The sequence below is a fragment of the Oncorhynchus tshawytscha genome, linkage group LG18 (assembly GCF_018296145.1).
Source record: "Oncorhynchus tshawytscha isolate Ot180627B linkage group LG18, Otsh_v2.0, whole genome shotgun sequence".
NCBI classification, from domain to species: Eukaryota; Metazoa; Chordata; class Actinopteri; order Salmoniformes; family Salmonidae; genus Oncorhynchus; species Oncorhynchus tshawytscha.
Window position 1 is genome coordinate 27082167 of NC_056446.1, and position 17594 is coordinate 27099760.

Sequence of the window (17594 nt, forward strand, 5' to 3'; positions counted from 1 at the left end):
CTCCATGTTCAGTGCTCAACCATGGTGTTCAGTACACTACTGGTGCCTCATCTCTCACACACTGTTGGCATACGCTGTATAAAGATGCTAGTGATACATAGTGTGTGTGTGTTTGTGGTTGTGTGGCAGCATACGCTGTATAAAGATGCTAGTGATACGTAGTGTGTGTGTTTGTGGTTGCATGTGGCAGCATACGCTGTACAAAGATGCTAGTGATACGTAGTGTGTGTGTTTGTGGTTGTGTGTGTGTTTGTGTGTGGCAGCATACGCTGCATAAAGATCAAATCAAATTTTATTTGTCACATACACATGGTTAGCAGATGTTAATGTGAATGTAGCGAAATGCTTGTGCTTCTAGTTACGACAATGCAGTAATAATCCAACAAGTAATCTAACTAACAATTCCCCCAAAAAAACTACTGTCTTATACACAGTGTAAGGGGATAAAGAATATGTACATAAAGATATATGAATGAGTGATGGTACAGAGCAGCTTAGGCAAGATACAGTAGATGGTATCGAGTACAGTATATACATATCAGATGAGTATGTAAACAAAGTGGCATAGTTAAAGTGGCTAGTGATACATGTATTACATAAGGATGTAGTAGATGATATAGAGTACAGTATATACGTATACATATGAGATAAATAATGTAGGGTATGTAAACATTATATTAGGTAGCATTGTTTAAAGTGGCTAGTGATATATTTTACATCATTTCCCATCAATTCCCATTATTAAAGCGGCTGGAGTTGAGTCAGTGTGTTGGCAGCAGCCACTCAATGTTAGTGGTGGCTGTTTAACAGTCTGATGGCCTTGAGATAGAAGCTGTTTTTCAGTCTCTCGGTCCCAGCTTTGATGCACCTGTACTGACCTCGCCTTCTGGATGATAGCGGGGTGAACAGGCAGTGGCTCGGGTGGTTGTTGTCCTTGATGATCTTTATGGCCTTCCTGTAACATCGGGTGGTGTAGGTGTCCTGGGGGGCAGGTGGTTTGCCCCCGGTGATGCGTTGTGCAGACCTCACTACCCACTGGAGAGCCTTACGGTTGTGGGCGGAGCAGTTGCCGTACCAGCCAGTGATACAGCCCGCCAGGATGCTCTCGATTGTGCATCTGTAGAAGTTTGTGAGTGCTTTTGGTGACAAGCCGAATTTCTTCAGCCTCCTGAGGTTGAAGAGGTGCTGCTGCGCCTTCTTCACGATGCTGTCTGTGTGAGTGGACCAATTCAGTTTGTCTGTGATGTGTATGCCGAGGAACTTAAAACTTACTACCCTCTCCACTACTGTCCCATCGATGTGGATAGGGGGTGTTCCCTCTGCTGTTTCCTGAAGTCCACAATCATCTCCTTAGTTTTGTTGACGTTGAGTGTGAGGTTATTTTCCTGACACTACACTCCGAGGGCCCTCACCTCCTCCCTGTAGGCCGTCTCGTCGTTGTTGGTAATCAAGCCTACCACTGTTGTGTCGTCCGCAAACTTGATGATTGAGTTGGAGGCGTGCGTGGCCACGCAGTCGTGGGTGAACAGGGAGTACAGGAGAGGGCTCAGAACGCACCCTTGTGGGGCCCCAGTGTTGAGGATAGGCAGGGTGGAGATGTTGTTGCCTACCCTCACCACCTGGGGGCGGCCCGTCAGGAAGTCCAGTACCCAGTTGCACAGGGCGGGAGGTCGAGACCCAGGGTCTCGAGCTTGATGACGAGCTTGGAGGGTACTATGGTGTTGAATGCCGAGCTGTAGTCGATGAACAGCATTCTCACATAGGTATTCCTCTTGTCCAGATGGGTTAGGGCAGTGTGCAGTGTGGTTGAGATTGCATCGTCTGTGGACCTATTTGGGCGGTAAGCAAATTGGAGTGGGTCTAGGGTGTCAGGTAGGGTGGAGGTGATATGGTCCTTGACTAGTCTCTCAAAGCACTTCATGATGACGGAAGTGAGTGCTACGGGCGGTAGTCGTTTAGCTCAGTTACCTTAGCTTTCTTGGGAACATGAACAATGGTGGCCCTCTTGAAGCATGTGGGAACAGCAGACTGGTATAGGGATTGATTGAATATGTCCGTGAACACACCGGCCAGCTGGTCTGCGCATGCTCTGAGGGCGCGGCTGGGGATGCCGTCTGGGCCTGCAGCCTTGCGAGGGTTAACACGTTTAAATGTTTTACTCACCTCGGCTGCAGTGAAGGAGAGTTCGCATGTTTTCGTTGCAGGCCGTGTCAGTGGCACTGTATTGTCCTCAATGCGGGCAAAAAGTTAGTCTGCCTGGGAGCAAGACATCCTGGTCCCGTGACTGGGCTGGTTTTATTCTTGTAGTCCGTGATTGACTGTAGACCCTGCCACATACCTCTTGCGTCTGAGCCGTTGAATTGAGATTCTACTTTGTCTCTATACTGATGCTTAGCTTGTTTGATAGCTTTGTGGAGGGAATAGCTGCACTGTTTGTATTCGGTCATGTTACCAGTCACCTTGCCCTGATTAAAAGCAGTGGTTCGCGCTTTCAGTTTCATGCGAATGCTGCCATCAATCCACGGTTTCTGGTTAGGGAATGTTTTAATCGTTGCTATGGGAACGACATCTTCAACGCACGTTCTAATGAACTCGCACACCGAATCAGTGTATTCGTCAATGTTGTTGTCTGACGCAATACAAAACATATCCCAGTCCACGTGATGGAAGCAGTCTTGGAGTGTGGAATCAGCTTGGTCGGACCAGCGTTGGACAGACCTCAGCGTGGGAGCTTCTTGTTTTAGTTTCTGTCTGTAGGCAGGGATCAGCAAAATGGAGTAGAGGTCAGCTTTTCCGAAAGGAGGGCGGGGCAGGGCCTTATATGCGTTGCGGAAGTTAGAGTAACAATGATCCAAGGTTTTTTCAGCACTAGTTGCACAATCGATATGCTGATACAATTTAGGGAGTCTTGTTTTCAGATTAGCCTTGTTAAAATCCCCAGCTACAATGAATGCAGCCTCAGGATGTAGAGATTCCAGTTTGCAAAGAGTCAAATAAAGTTCGTTCAGAGCCATCGATGTGTCTGCTTGGGGGGGAATATATACGGCTGTGATTATAATCGAAGAGAATGCTCTTGGTAGATAATGCGGTCTACATTTGATTGTGAGGAATTCTAAATCAGCTGAACAGAAGGATTTGACCTCCTGTATATTTCTGTGATCACACCACTTCTCGTTAGCCATAAGGCATATGCCCCCGCCCCTCTTCTTACCAGAAAGATGTTTGTTTCTGTTGGCGCGACACGTGGAGAAACCCGCTGGCTGCACCGCCTCCGATAGCGTCGCTCCAGTGAGCCATGTTTCCGTGACGCAAAGAACGGTACAGTCTCTGGTGTCCCTCTGGAATGCTACGCTTGCTCGGATTTCATCAACCTTGTTGTCAAGAGGCTGGACATTGGCGAGAAGAATGCTAGGGAGTGGTGCACGATGTGCCCGTCTCCGGAGTCTGACCAGAAGACCGCCTCGTTTCCCTCTTTTACGGCGTCGTTTTTTTGGGTCACCGGCTGGGATCCATTCCGTTGTCCTGGTTGAAAGGCAGAACACAGGATCCGCTTCGTGAAAATCATATTCTTGGTCGTACTGATGGTGAGTTGACGCTGATCTTATATTCAGTAGGTTTTCTCGACTGTATGTAATGAAACCTAAGATGACCTGGGGTACTAATGTAAGAAATAACACGTAAAAAAAACTGCATAGTTTCCTAGGAACGCGAAGCGAGGCGGCCATCTCTGTCGGCGCCGGAAGTTGATGCTAGTGATACGTAGTGTGTGTTTTTGTGTTTGTGTGTGGCAGCATACGCTGTATAAAGATGCTAGTGATACATAGTGTGTGTGTGTGTTTGTGTTTGTGTGTGGCAGCATACGCTGTATAAACACACCAGTGATCCAAAAACACAAACACACTGGCTGTCTGCCACATGCATCTCCAGGCCTCTTAGTCCTCAACAGCAGTTTGACAGAGGGAGGGAGAAAGGGAAAGCCAGAGAGAAGGAAAGATCTATTCCTCAAATCATTCCATAGCTAGGATTCTAACCGCTGGCTCATCTTCCTGGATCAATACTCCTTCTCCACCCTCGTTCCCTTGACAACCACCTTCCACCACTCCTTTTTTTTCCTTCACCACCTTCCATCCCTTTAAACACTGCGGTCATCTTAACTAAAGCTGCTCTCCAGCTTTCCTTATTTTCTCTTTTCCTGTCTTTCTCCAGGGCTGTTAAAATACAGCGAGAGCTTTTGATAAAAAAGGAGAGGAGAACAGAAGGCTTTAGTGGGATGAGCAGAGAGAAGAGGTAAATGCTGACACTGGGATAGGAAGGATGGAAACATGCACTGCTTCTTCCAAAGATTGAGGGCAGTTTAATCACAAAAATGGGCCACAAACGTGCTAGAACTTTACCAAATATTAATATGTGCTGCCAATGTAACTACAAATATATGGGTGACTGAACACTGACTGATTATTAAAGCAGAGGAATAGTGACAATATATAGGAAGATGAGAGCTGTATAAAAATATTTACCTCAGTGCAGTGGTATTCAGAGTGGCAACAGCACAACCATCAGGTACCAACTACAGAACAACTTCAGCTGACATACTGCTCATATACAGTACAATATTGCTGAATGTGTGATTCTCAGTCCTGAGGTAAATGCCAACCATGTATCTCGACACAGAACATATACAAGAAACATACATAATGTGTTGGTTGAATGCATGTGTGTTTAGATCCTTGTTCTCTCTACAACATCATGCATTATAACAACCTGAAGGTTCATACATACACCAGGGATGGTGGAGTAACTGCCAAGATAAGCGACTCATCTTTTTATTTTTCAATTGCAGAATGTTTTTGTTAGTGAACATGACATCTGGATGGGAGGTGGGATGCCTCTTGACCCCTGTCACCTGCTCTTAAAGGTCAAACAGAGACACTTCTCCACTTGTTAGGGACGTGGATAAAAAAAAACAGAATGAATGTTGTTTATTTTCTCTACCTCTTCCTACCCTTGTCTTTGTCCTTGGCTCTCTCTTGCTCCATATCTCCGCCTCTGCCCTCTGTTAGAGTAACTAGAAACTGTTCATACGTAGCATATCCAAACATGGAACCAAAACGTCCTCTGGGGGTTGTGAGACAGCCAGGGTGAAGGTGAATACAGCCAGTGTTGGATCACATCACGGGTAGAGCTGCTAGAGACGTGTGAGCACACAGTACATTCTCCTTGACAACAGATCCACACAGGGGCTGATGTCATTCAGCTGCTGAAACAGTGGGGGAAGAGGTCGGATATATGGAGGGATGGAGAGATAACTGAGATGCTGACAGCATGTGTTCTCTACCGTGCCGTGACCATGAGAGGAAAGGAGGGGCGAGAACTCTGGCAGGTTAGCTGCCCACCTGCTGAGCCTAGCTTCGACGGAACACACACCACAGCCACTACCTCCTAATGACTCCTATCCCTGACACCAGCCTGCTCCCTACTGTTCACACACACACTCCCTGTCATTTACATCACAGCAGGACTAAGTAAGGGTTCTTCCTCCACACGCCATAGGTTCTTACACACAAATGTCACTCGGGAGCTTTCATTTCCTGTACACACACACCTTTCCTGCACCAGTCCAGTTTCCCCTATTCAAAACATTCCCTCTATCTCCCACTTTCCCAATTCAATTTAATTCAATCTACTTTATTGACATGGAAAGCAAAACCCTTACATTGTCAAAGTAAACATGACAACAATGGTCCAACAAGAGCACTATACGGGAATATACTAGACTGTTAATAAAAAATAAATAATGAACATGTTCAGTGGTAATATTAACAGCAATTACAACCAATAATAATAATAGAGAATTGTAAAAATACAATTAATACTGGTACTGGTACTAGGTTTAACCTGACTTCTAGAAAGGGCATAGTAATGACTAGTAGCAGTATGGAAAAGCCAGAACAGAACAAAAAGTCAAATATGAATGACAGTTTCACTTGGGTTGTGACAGGAGGCTAAAACACAGCATTTTTATTTAGAGATGTATTTAGGTTAATCGTTTAGGTTCACATTTATCTTCTAATATTGGGTAAGATTGTATTTCTATGACTAAATATCTTTGGACAGAAAATATAGCTCCGTCTGTACCTCTCCTCTCTGCATTCTCAGTTTCTCCTTGTTCTACTCCCTACTCTGACCCTTCCTCTTTTTACCCAACGGCTAAACCCTGCTCAGTCTATCCCTCTCACCTCAGCCCTGCTTCCTGTTGTAAACCCTGCTCTCTGTCTATCCCTCTCACCTCAGCCCTGCTTCCTGTTGTAAACCCTGCTCTCTTCGTCTATCCCTCTCACCTCAGCCCTGCTTCCTGTTGTAAACCCTGCTCTCTGTCTATCCCTCTCACCTCAGCCCTGCTTCCTGTTGTAAACCCTGCTCTGTCTATCCCTCTCACCTCAGCCCTGCTTCCTGTTGTAAACCCTGCTCTCTGTCTATCCCTCTCACCTCAGCCCTGCTTCCTGTTGTAAACCCTGCTCTCTGTCTATCCCTCTCACCTCAGCCCTGCTTCCTGTTGTAAACCCTGCCCTGCTTCCCCTCACCTCAGCCCTGCTTCCTGTTGTAAACCCTGCTCTCTGTCTATCCCTCTCACCTCAGCCCTGCTTCCTGTTGTAAACCCTGCTCTCTCCGTCTATCCCTCTCACCTCAGCCCTGCTTCCTGTTGTAAACCCTGCTCTCTCCGTCTATCCCTCTCACCTCAGCCCTGCTTCCTGTTGTAAACCCTGCTCTCTCGTCTATCCCTCTCACCTCAGCCCTGCTTCCTGTTGTAAACCCTGCTCTATTCGTCTATCCCTCTCACCTCAGCCCTGCTTCCTGTTGTAAACCCTGCTCTATCCCTCTCACCTCATCCCTCTCACCTCAGCCCTGCTTCCTGTTGTAAACCCTCTTCGTCTATCCCTCTCACCTCTGCTTCCTGTTGTAAATCCCTCTCATCCCTCTCACCTCAGCCCTGCTTCCTGTTGTAAACCCTCTATCCCTCTCACCTCAGCCCTGCTTCCTGTTGTAAACCCTGCTCTTCGTCTATCCCTCTCACCTCAGCCCTGCTTCCTGTTGTAAACCCTGCTCTCTGTCTATCCCTCTCACCTCAGCCCTGCTTCCTGTTGTAAACCCTGCTCTCTGTCTATCCCTCTCACCCCAGCCCTGCTTCCTGTTGTAAACCCTGCTCTCTGTCTATCCCTCTCACCTCAGCCCTGCTTCCTGTTGTAAACCCTGCTCTCTGTCTATCCCTCTCACCTCAGCCCTGCTTCCGGTTGTAGTTTTTATTTCATCTTCTCCCACATCTCAATCTCTTATATTTCTTTACTCAGTTCAATCTTGTTCTCTCCCATTGCACTCGTCTTCTTGGACCCTCTTTTTCCCCTTAATCTCACTCATACCTCAGTCTATCACTAAAACCCACTCACCTTTTCCTCTCCGCCCAATCCCTCCATCTCTTCCCTCTCTAACCTTATGGTCCCTCTCCCAGAGGGGTAATTTGGTATGGTGAGGATCGGGAGGCCAGGGGCCTCAGAGTGTGTGGCCCCAGCTGAGAGAGTATTCTGGCATAGAATCAGGTAGTGTGTGTTTGAGTCAATGTGTGCGCTCTAAGGGTATTCACATAGTGTGTGTGTGTGTTTGTGCCCTGCTGTGAGGGGACTAGCCAGGTTGAGTGACAGTCACAATGGGACAGGGACTCGGCACTAGCAGGCGCTCTGCCAGCCCACACACATGCTTGCACGCACTGTCGAAACACAGTCCATGTCAAATGTGACCGTTTGACCTACCTAAGACTTCCCACAGCTTCAGATTCATACAATCTCACACTAATCCAGGCTGCTAATATGAAAAGCATTGCATGTGCAGATTTGGTCTGTGTGCATGTATGTGTGGTGTGGGCAAACTGCATATTCTAGCTCTGGGTAGATACTGAGTTAAGTCAGTCAGCCAGCCAGTATCCATCCTCCACCTCCATGCAACACCATGGCTTAACTTGATTCTCTGGTAAGTGGTCAGAAAGCTGTGTCGTCATGCCAACAGCCATGGGTTTTATATTCACTGGACGTATTTAGACCAGAGGTCACACTACCATTTTAATGTATGTTTTGATATGTACTTGTTCAACATTTCACCAATAAGACGAGAAACAAACATCTACACCTAAATCTTTTATTTGACGCTCTACTACATCTTTCCACATTACAAGGAAAGAGATATGATGGAAATTTGGCAAGCTTTGGCTTCATAGTGTGTGTGTGACTCAGCCATTCTCAAGGACCATGCTGCATTCCTCTTTAGAGTAACACAAAGTAATCTCACATTACATTGGTTCTTTAAAACAAACCAGCCTGAATAAATCACTCAAACGAGGCACTGGACACTTACACAAGCACGCCCGCCTGCCCACCCACGCTTGCACACAAATGTGACCCGATTCAGGAAACTAGGCGTATGTCGCAAGTCACGACTTCACAGGAGAGCTGTTTCAATGTTTAAAAAACTGTTTTTAGCTAAATGCATTTTTGGCAGAAATGACTTTAACATGTCAACTTTTATGTGCCTAAATATCAAACTTGTATGCCATTTACAAATACAATTGTTAAATTACGAGCCCAGACAGGAGACGCATCCAACCATGATATATACTGGCAAGATGTTCAGATATTACACATTTCTAGTGTACTGTTAGCTAGCTAAAGTTAGCTGGGTCGCTAGCTAACGTTATAGCCATAGAACCGGGTTGGTTAGCTACCTGCATATTCATGCGTCATGAGTTGTGATTATGGTCCATTGTTTAGCTAGCTAGCTACATCTTAACAAAAGACTGCACTCTAATTTTGACAAAGTATTTTTATTTCAAGTTAAAGTGAACTGTTAGCTAGATAACGTTAGCTGGCTGGCTTGTTAATAAATCCTGTTAAGGATAGGGCTGACTACCGCCCCCTTTGGAGGAGTTGCGTGCCCATAGTAAACAGAAAAAAAATCTGTCAAAAATTGCTAATATATGCATATAATAATTATTATTGAATAGAAAACACTCTAAAGCTTCTAAAACCGTTCAAATGATGTCTCTATGTAAAGCAGAACTCTCAGGGCATCCATTCTCCCAAACTCTCTCTTGACAACAGAAAAGTTGGGCCAACTTTGACGTCATCGCCCCTACCCTTCCCAACCAGCTACAGATCTGGGAACAGTTCCTATCTCTTCAGCGCGATGTCCTCTTTCAGTGGGGCCTCTCATTGTGAGAATCGCACGCTCCCTCGAGTTTTGGCGGGCTGAAACCTCCGGGTCACGCGAAAATACATGCACTTTCATGCGCACGTCGGGTCAGGAGCTCCCTTTGTTCCAAGATTCACCAAACGGTGTAGGTTTGTCTGTTCACGCTAAGGATTGTTTTCTATGTTAAAAACATGCTAAAGCTCGATTCGGCTCTTAGTTTGACCAGTTTAGTCGACATATAATATGTCATTTTGAAGTTTTGATGCGCATCCACTAGCATTTTGCCTGCATTTCGACCGGAATTTGTCGTGTTTGATAACCTAAAGACACAGACTTGAAAACCAAACGCAGTTTTTGGTAAGTATAACTTCTTCCACGACTTCTGATCGAAGAACATCAAAGGTAAGGGAATATTTATGTGTTCATTATGGGTTTCTGTGGACTCCGAGATGGAGACATAATGCTAATTTCTGAGCGCCGTCTCATATTATTACATAGTGAACGAATTCTGTAACGTTAAAAATAAATGTAACACAGCGGTTGCATTAAGAAGAAGTGTATCTTTCTAACTATATGTAGAACATGTATATTTAGTCAAAGTTTATGATGTGTATTGCTTGTTATCTGACGTTAGCTCCGGCAGATATCATCATTTCTCCGGACATCTGAGTAGCATTTTTTTGAACATGGCGTCATTGTAAACAGAGATTTATGGATATAAATTGCATATTATTGAAAACAAATGTACTGTGTAACATGTCCTATTACTGTCATCTGATGAAGATTTTCAAAAGGTTAGTGAATTATTTTTCTTTTAATCCTGCGGTTGTTGATTGCATATTTTGTTCAACATGGCTAATTCAAATTAGCTGTGTCTTTGGTGGTGGTTTGACATAAATATGTGCTATGTTTTCGCCGTAAAACATTTTAGAAATCTGACTTGCTGGCTAGATGAACAAGGTGTTTATCTTTCATTTGAGCTATTGGACTTGTTAATGTGTGGAGGTTAAATATTTCTAAGAATATTTTTGCGTTCCATGCGCCACGTCCCAGTTTACGTTGGTTCCCAAATGGGTACCTGAATCTCTAACGTTGCATCATGCGTTGGGATTCGTTGTTTGCCTAGCTTGCTATCTAGCTACATTTCTTAAAATACTCATCTTAGTGTGCCAGAGCCCAGCATAAGTGATTCATTTTTGAATGCTCAACACCCGTTGAATATGTCCGGTGTCGGTAACAAAGCGTAATTACATTTTTGCCAGCAGCACAGTTAGTCACCAACCCTCTGGATAATTTCAAAAAATCCTAATCAGCTCTCCTAGGGCGAGTAAAATGGTCAGAGTGGGTTGTTTTCTCATTCTGTGTCTGGAAATAGCTATCCAATGTTTGCCAGTTAGCTTGGGTGCTTGACTGTGTTGTGAGGTCAGAGCTTTCGGAACGACCCTACTTATTGGCCAGAGCGTCCAGTGTGTGCTCTGAACGCGAAACCACAGATAGCCAGCTTCCATACATCTAAGAGCTTCTATTATTGTACTAACGGTTGGATCAACCCTTAAAGAGATGGGTGGGGCTAAGGCTTAAGAAGGTGTGAACTATGTTGAATGGGTGTAGACAAAGATGGCTCTCCAATAGTAGTACCAAAACATTGAAAGACAGTTCTCAAAAAGGGAGGGACAAGTTGATCAACTTTCAAAGCAGAATTACTTCCCCATTGTTCCTCACATTCAGCGTATGATAAACCATTTTGTAGCTGAGTCTCTACTTTCATCCAACATAAAAAACAGAAATTCAAAATGTTGCTACATAAGAAAGATAACAAAATAACAAACCATATAATTGCCATCCAAAAATCACACGTTTCAAGTACCATCTCCCAAGCGAATGGCTGGAGTGGAGGTGGTGACAAAAAAATAAATGAGAAATAAATTATATTGGCTGAAACAGGGCTCTAGTCAAGACTGTGTGAATTAGGGCTGTGCTTCAGACGAAAGGCGATAGACAGATTGAATAGCATGTTATCTTATGCTCTTCCCTGTGCTCTTATGAAGTTCTCATTTCTGTCTCAGTGGTGACTCATGTCTCTTCCCCAAAGGGCCAAGGTGGACCAGAGGTCTGAATCAGATGTCACCATTCTAAATGTAGGACGCGTGTTTCAGCCGTTATACATTCTTCCCAATATCTTCACTATTCTGGACCTGCAGGCTACTCTCTCCACTGAGTGCGTTTCTACTTCTTGACTATTACCGTTTTAAGATGACCTTCCTCCTGGAGAGCTACTGGGTCTGTAGGGTTTTGCTGCAGCCCTGCTCTAACACCTCATAACCAAGGCCCTGCTGAGCAGCTGATAAAAAGCCTGCAGAAAAAAATCTTTCCAGGTGGAGGGTTGGCCATCCCTGGTTCACATTTCATCCTTTAGCTGAATCTCTTTCCAGGTGGAGGGTTGGCCATCCCAGGTTTATATTTCAACATTTAGCTCCATTTTCAATTGAGTGTGTTGGTGCATTTGGAAGATGCTGACTATTTGACTACTGATTCATCAAGCTCACCTGGAGGTCTACTACAGTTCAAAGCAGCCGCTGGCCGCTCCAACCAAACGCACCATACGGCTTCAAACCCATGACTGGAGCTACAGGAGTCTAAACTGTGATAGAAGCCTGTGCTTGACCCCTCCAGGCCTGCTGCTATACAGTTTGTGGGCTCTATCGCTGGTGCTGTGTCTGTTTCATAATTTCTTATGTAGATGCTGGGCTTGCGGCAGGTGAACTTGATCAGTGCAAATGGTCAGAGGTAAGAGGCGGGCGGCTTAGGTAGGCCATCTTATACAGCAGAGTTTATATCAAGATTCTTTAGCAGGTGTATCAGACAGTTACGTGACCTGATGTGGTCGAGAGAGGAACACGGGGAGGAGATGAAGGAGGTTGAAGAATTGGTTGAAGAGGTAGAGGAGGAAAATTAAGGGGAAAAAGATCAGGAGGTGACGTAAAAGAGTGGAAGGGGAGGAGGAAAGGGGGATGAGAGAGTAGCTGGTGGTCTCCTGCTGTGACACCAGAGACAGCTGGCAGGGAGATAGGTCTACGGACACACACACAGATTGAGTGTGAACGGCAAGAATGGTTTCATAGATGACATCACGCCGTTTCTCTTTCTTTTTCCGCTTGAGACTTATCTTCCCAGCTCAGGTGGTGCTCTTTCTATACGTGCTCACATTTACCAGCTCAGGTGGTGCTCTTTCTATACGTGCTCACATTTACCAGCTCAGGTGGTGCTCCGTCTATACGTGCTCACATTTACCAGCTCAGGTGGTGCTCTTTCTATACGTGCTCACATTTACCAGCTCAGGTGGTGCTCTTTCTATACGTGCTCACATTTACCAGCTCAGGTGGTGCTCTTTCTATACGTGCTCACATTTACCAGCTCAGGTGGTCCTGTCTATATGTGCTCACATTTACACCAGCCTGTGCATAAGCTCCGACACCACATTCCCTCAATTCTTATACATTTTTTTCCCATTCCTTTCTCCCTCCATATCTTTCCCCATCTCTTCCTCCTCCTCCTGTTCACCATCAGCAGTAAGTGATCTTTATCTAGAGCAGGTTTTCCAAACTCAGTCCTGCAGCCCCTCCCTGGGTGCATGTTTTGGATTTTGCACAGCTGATTCAAATAATCAAAGCTTGATGGTGAGTTGGTTATTTGAATCAGCTATAAAAAAAAAAAATGAAATGTACTCCTCACCATTTGGAGTAAGTGACCTTTATCTCAAGGGCAGCGTCTCCCAGCCTCCCTGTCCATCTGACCGGGCCCTGCTGTGCATCTCAGACCCAGTCAGACAGATGACCAGATGGCCAGTCCAACACCATACTCAATCACACACTAACCAGGGTCCAAGCCTGACCAGAACCCTACATTCTGGGCTGTGTTCCCAAATGGCACCCAATTCCTTATATAGTGCACTACTTTCACCAGTGCACGTGTGGACATGGGAACCATTTGGGAGGCTTTCTTGGAGACAGTTCTGACCTCAGATGAGAGAGAGAGGGAGAGTTTTTTTTTACAAAGTCAGACGAATAATACTTTTCATTGGCTAGTAGTTAACACCACTCTGCAATTAAACACGAACCATTAAACTACAACCATTTACTTTCCGTTTACCGATGAGTGTGTGCACACCTTGAGCAGAATGGAGAATGCAGGCTTGTAAACTGTCCACACCACAAAGTGACATTTGTTTAGCAATTACCTTAACTCCACCAAGCAGAAAATGTGTTATTCCTGGTGTCGGTGTTAAGCTCTAATAAGTTTCACGCAGGCACACACACAGTAATTAGACAGCTCTTTATTGAGGGACCAGAGAGAGACGTGGCAGAACGGCAGGAGAATCTAACAGCCAAAAGCAATTTACTTTGTCCGTCCAGGGCTACTTATTTCCATAAATATCTGATTTAATGATGTAAACAAATTGAATGGGAATGCCTGAATGGTTGGAAGTGAAGTGAATAGTTGGCTGGCTGGAATAAGAGAAATGTCTGGACAGCAGTTGGTGTTTAGAATGCCCTAATAGATGTTTATGTGGTGGGCCTACTGTAAAAGCACCCTGAGTTCCTCAGCCCAGAAACACTTATGGTAAGCCATCCAAAGATTTCATCGTAACACGGTCTGTGCTTGGCTCACACACAACCCAAACTCTTTTTTTGATTTTGGGAAACCAATACATGCGTATTTTTATGCAATCAAAGAATTTCATCTTGGGTAAAATGTCCTTCTCTTCCCTCCGGCACAAATATCAATTTCAGTTTATCTTTATTGCTCCTTCTCCATCGCATGCATGTGACAGCTTGTGTGTGAAAGAGAGAGTCGCATGTAATCGAGTCAGATTCACGTTGCTAATGGTTGTCGTTCAGACGGACTTACACATAGCAGGACATGAACACCCCGTCAACCTGATAGATGGTGAGAAACAGTACCACCATCAGTGCATATTCACAAGCATTCTCGTCAGAGGAGGCTGGTTTAATGTTAATGTTTTTGTATATCAAATAGGGCTGGGAGGTATACCTTATTTTAGCTAATGCTAATCGCTAGTTAACTAGCTAAATGTAAATCAGTCAGAGCAAAAAAATGATTTTGGGTTGAAGTTAGATTGAACAACAAAATAATTAGAATAGAGAAAGCCCATTGAAATCCTTTACAATATATGTGATGCCAAGCTTAAAGTCCTGAAGTACGAAGATTTATAGTAAAAGCATATTTAGAACTTTCGTAATTAAAAATCAAAATTCCATCAATAATGTGAAAAATATTGCGAAATTATATTTTAGCCATATCGCCCAGCCCTAATACCAATTCTGCCAGATATAGTTGTGGGGGGGAGGCCAGAGGGAAGAGCTCATTTTGGAAGTGGACTGGTCTTTTGACTCCTACATGGAGCAGGCCTTCTCTAAAGTTTCTGAAATACCAGCCCTTCGTGTCATGCCTGAACAGCATTGGTTATCAGTGCAAACTTGTGATTGCTGATATTTGGAAGTCTCTGCCATTTACATACTGACAGTACGTGGCCTTCAGACTGCAGACCTGCAGAGGACAAATGCAAAGCAGCTAGCAAGGTACTGCTCCATGTCAGGTGTCAAACGGCTGTATGGACAAGGTGCTTTTTGTAACCATATATCCATGACCTATGAAATATTAGAATCCTTCGACTGCAATGCGATTTGTGGATTCAAGTAAAGTATTTAAAGCGCGTGTGTGTTTGTGTACACCTACCTGCAGATAGCCGTGGTCGTGTCCTAGGAGTCTGCATCTCCTGTCTGGCGTGAGGTAACATGTGATACCTCTTGGCTTCGTTGACTAGGTCTCGACACGCCTCCGACGTCTTTATTAAGTCCTCGTTATCCACAACGTTCAGCAGGTAAGACGGGTGAATGAAGGGAAGACGAACCACCGCTAACAACTCTGACACGTGCTGCAGGAGAGAGAGAAGAGATGGGTGAGGTGCGGGGAGATAAAGGGGTGAGGGATGGGAGAGAGGAAGGAGAGAGTCAATTGACTATTTAGAGAAGGGAGAAAATATTCTAGAGCAGTGAAGCGATAGAACTCTTGGAAGCCTCAAGTAACTTAGATTAGCAACGGAAAAAAAACAAATATGAGAGACTATGCTACCAGCCACGGGCTACTTTCATGTCCGTCTCCGGCAACACCACAATGGCAAATATGAACACACAAGACTCATTATAAACCACTGGTATTTAATGTGCAAAGAAAGAAAATGAGTCTGGGTAACTAGGCTGTAGCCCATGTAGTTTCTATATAACATGTTTTTAGCTGAGTACAGTGCTTAAGTGCAATGTGATGTGTGTGTGTGACAGAGGTGTATTCAATCATCTAAGTGACTCAGAGCGCAGCTAAGTGGCTATGGAACAGCTGTGAACAACAGTCTGTGTGTGTGTGTGTGTGTGTGTGTGTGTGTGTGTGTGTGAGAGAGATGTGACCCCTGTGAATGACGCATGCATAAACATGATCACTAATGACAGGCAGCAGGGAACGGTACACCTACACACGTGAGAAGAGTATTTCTCCGCTGTCACTCCCCCTGGCCCTGTCTGAGCCAAGGACGACATCCTTTCTGTTAAGTTTTAATTACAAAACTGGGTGGGGTGAATATATTTTATATGACATAGATGATTTTTTTGTTAACTAGTAAATAGTAGCCTACAGCAAAGTGTGTTTAAATCATTTCTAACTTGTTAACAATTTCTGCTAGTTAGTTTTTGTTACCATGTGGGTTTTAGCTTGCTTGAGCCTGCTAACTGAGGAGTGTTAATTCACCTGTTTCCATACATGTTTCATTTTAAAACATTTGTCTTACAAAGGAGTTGTTTGATCTAACTGCTTAACTACTTTTCTGTACATGGAAATATATTGGGGTTTTTTTTACTCATTTTTTTCTAATCTTTACAAGAAAATGCCACGGGCACTGTCTGATGTGTGGAGACATTTCACTGCAGCTAATGTAGAAGGAAAAGCTGTGTACATTTGCAAATACTGTGCCAAATCATGTGTGAAGAATGCAACAAAGATGCAGAATCATCTGGCCAAGTGTAACAAAATTCCCTCAGCGCTCACAACAAGCAACCTCTGACAAAAGTCCCTATGCGAGGTGAAAATGATGAATCAGACACCTTATCGGTAGCAACAGCTCATGGTCCTCCTGGAATCAGAAGTTTTTTTTTTACCTCAATGGAGGAACGTAGTCAGAGAGATGCTGGTGAATGTCTTGCTCGAGCTGTGTATGCAACTGGTGGTGAACCAGGCAATGTGTATTGGAAGTAGTTTTTATACCTTTATTTAAAATAGCCAAGTCGGGTAAGAACATATTCTTATTTTCAATGACGTCCTAGGAACGGTGGGTTAACTGCCTTGTTCAGGGGCAAAATGACAGATTTTTACCTTGTGAGCTCGGGGGATACATTCTTGCAACCTTACAGTTAACTAGTCCAACGCTCTAACCACCTGCCTCTCATTGCACTCCACGAGGACCCTGCCTGTTACGCGGATGCAGTAGAAGCCAAGGTAAGTTGCTAGCTAGCATCAAATTTATCTTGTAAAAAAACAATCAACCATAATCACTAGTTATAACTACACATGGTTGATGATATTACTAGTTTATCTAGCGTGTCCTGCGTTGCATATAATCGATGCGGTGCGTATCATTACTCCAATGTGTACCTAACCATAAACACCAATGCTTTTCTTAAAATCAATACACAGAAGTATATATTTTTGAAACCTGCATATTTAGCCAAAATAAATCCAGGTTAGCAGGCAATATTAACCAGGTGAAATTCTGTCACTTCTCTTGCGTTCATTGCACGCAGAGTCAGGGTATATGCAACAGTTTGGGAAGCCTGGCTCATTGCTAACCAATTTGCGAGGATTTTACGTAATTATCAAATCAAATCAAATTTTATTTGTCACATACACATGGTTAGCAGATGTTAATGCGAGTGTAGCGGAATGCTTGTGCTTCTAGTTCCGACAATGCAGTAATAACCAACAAGTAATCTAACTAACAATTCCAAAACTACTGTCTTATACACAGTGTAAGGGGATAAAGAATATGTACATAAGGATAAATGAATGAGTGATGGTACAGAGCAGCATAGGCAAGATACAGTAGCTGATATCGAGTACAGTATATACATATGAGATGAGTATGTAAACAAAGTGGCATAGTTAAAGTGGCTAGTGATACATGTATTACATAAGGATGCAGTCGATGATATAGAGTACAGTATATACGTATGCATATGAGATGAATAATGTAGGGTAAGTAACATTATATAAGGTAGCATTGTTGATATATTTAC

At 44.2% G+C, this 17594-nt stretch overlaps 1 protein-coding gene across 4 annotated transcripts in view; it reads right to left on the reverse strand.

Moving 5' to 3' along the window:
- The window catches only part of LOC112217382 (kelch-like protein 29), a 120553-nt gene that overhangs the window by 34535 nt on the left and 68424 nt on the right, over positions 1 to 17594 (reverse strand). For all 4 annotated transcript variants that reach the window (XM_042300887.1, XM_042300888.1, XM_042300890.1 and 1 more), the window contains one exon: positions 14992 to 15190. In XM_042300887.1, the coding sequence (XP_042156821.1) occupies positions 14992 to 15190 (199 nt within the window). The remainder of the gene's footprint in view (positions 1 to 14991; positions 15191 to 17594) is intronic.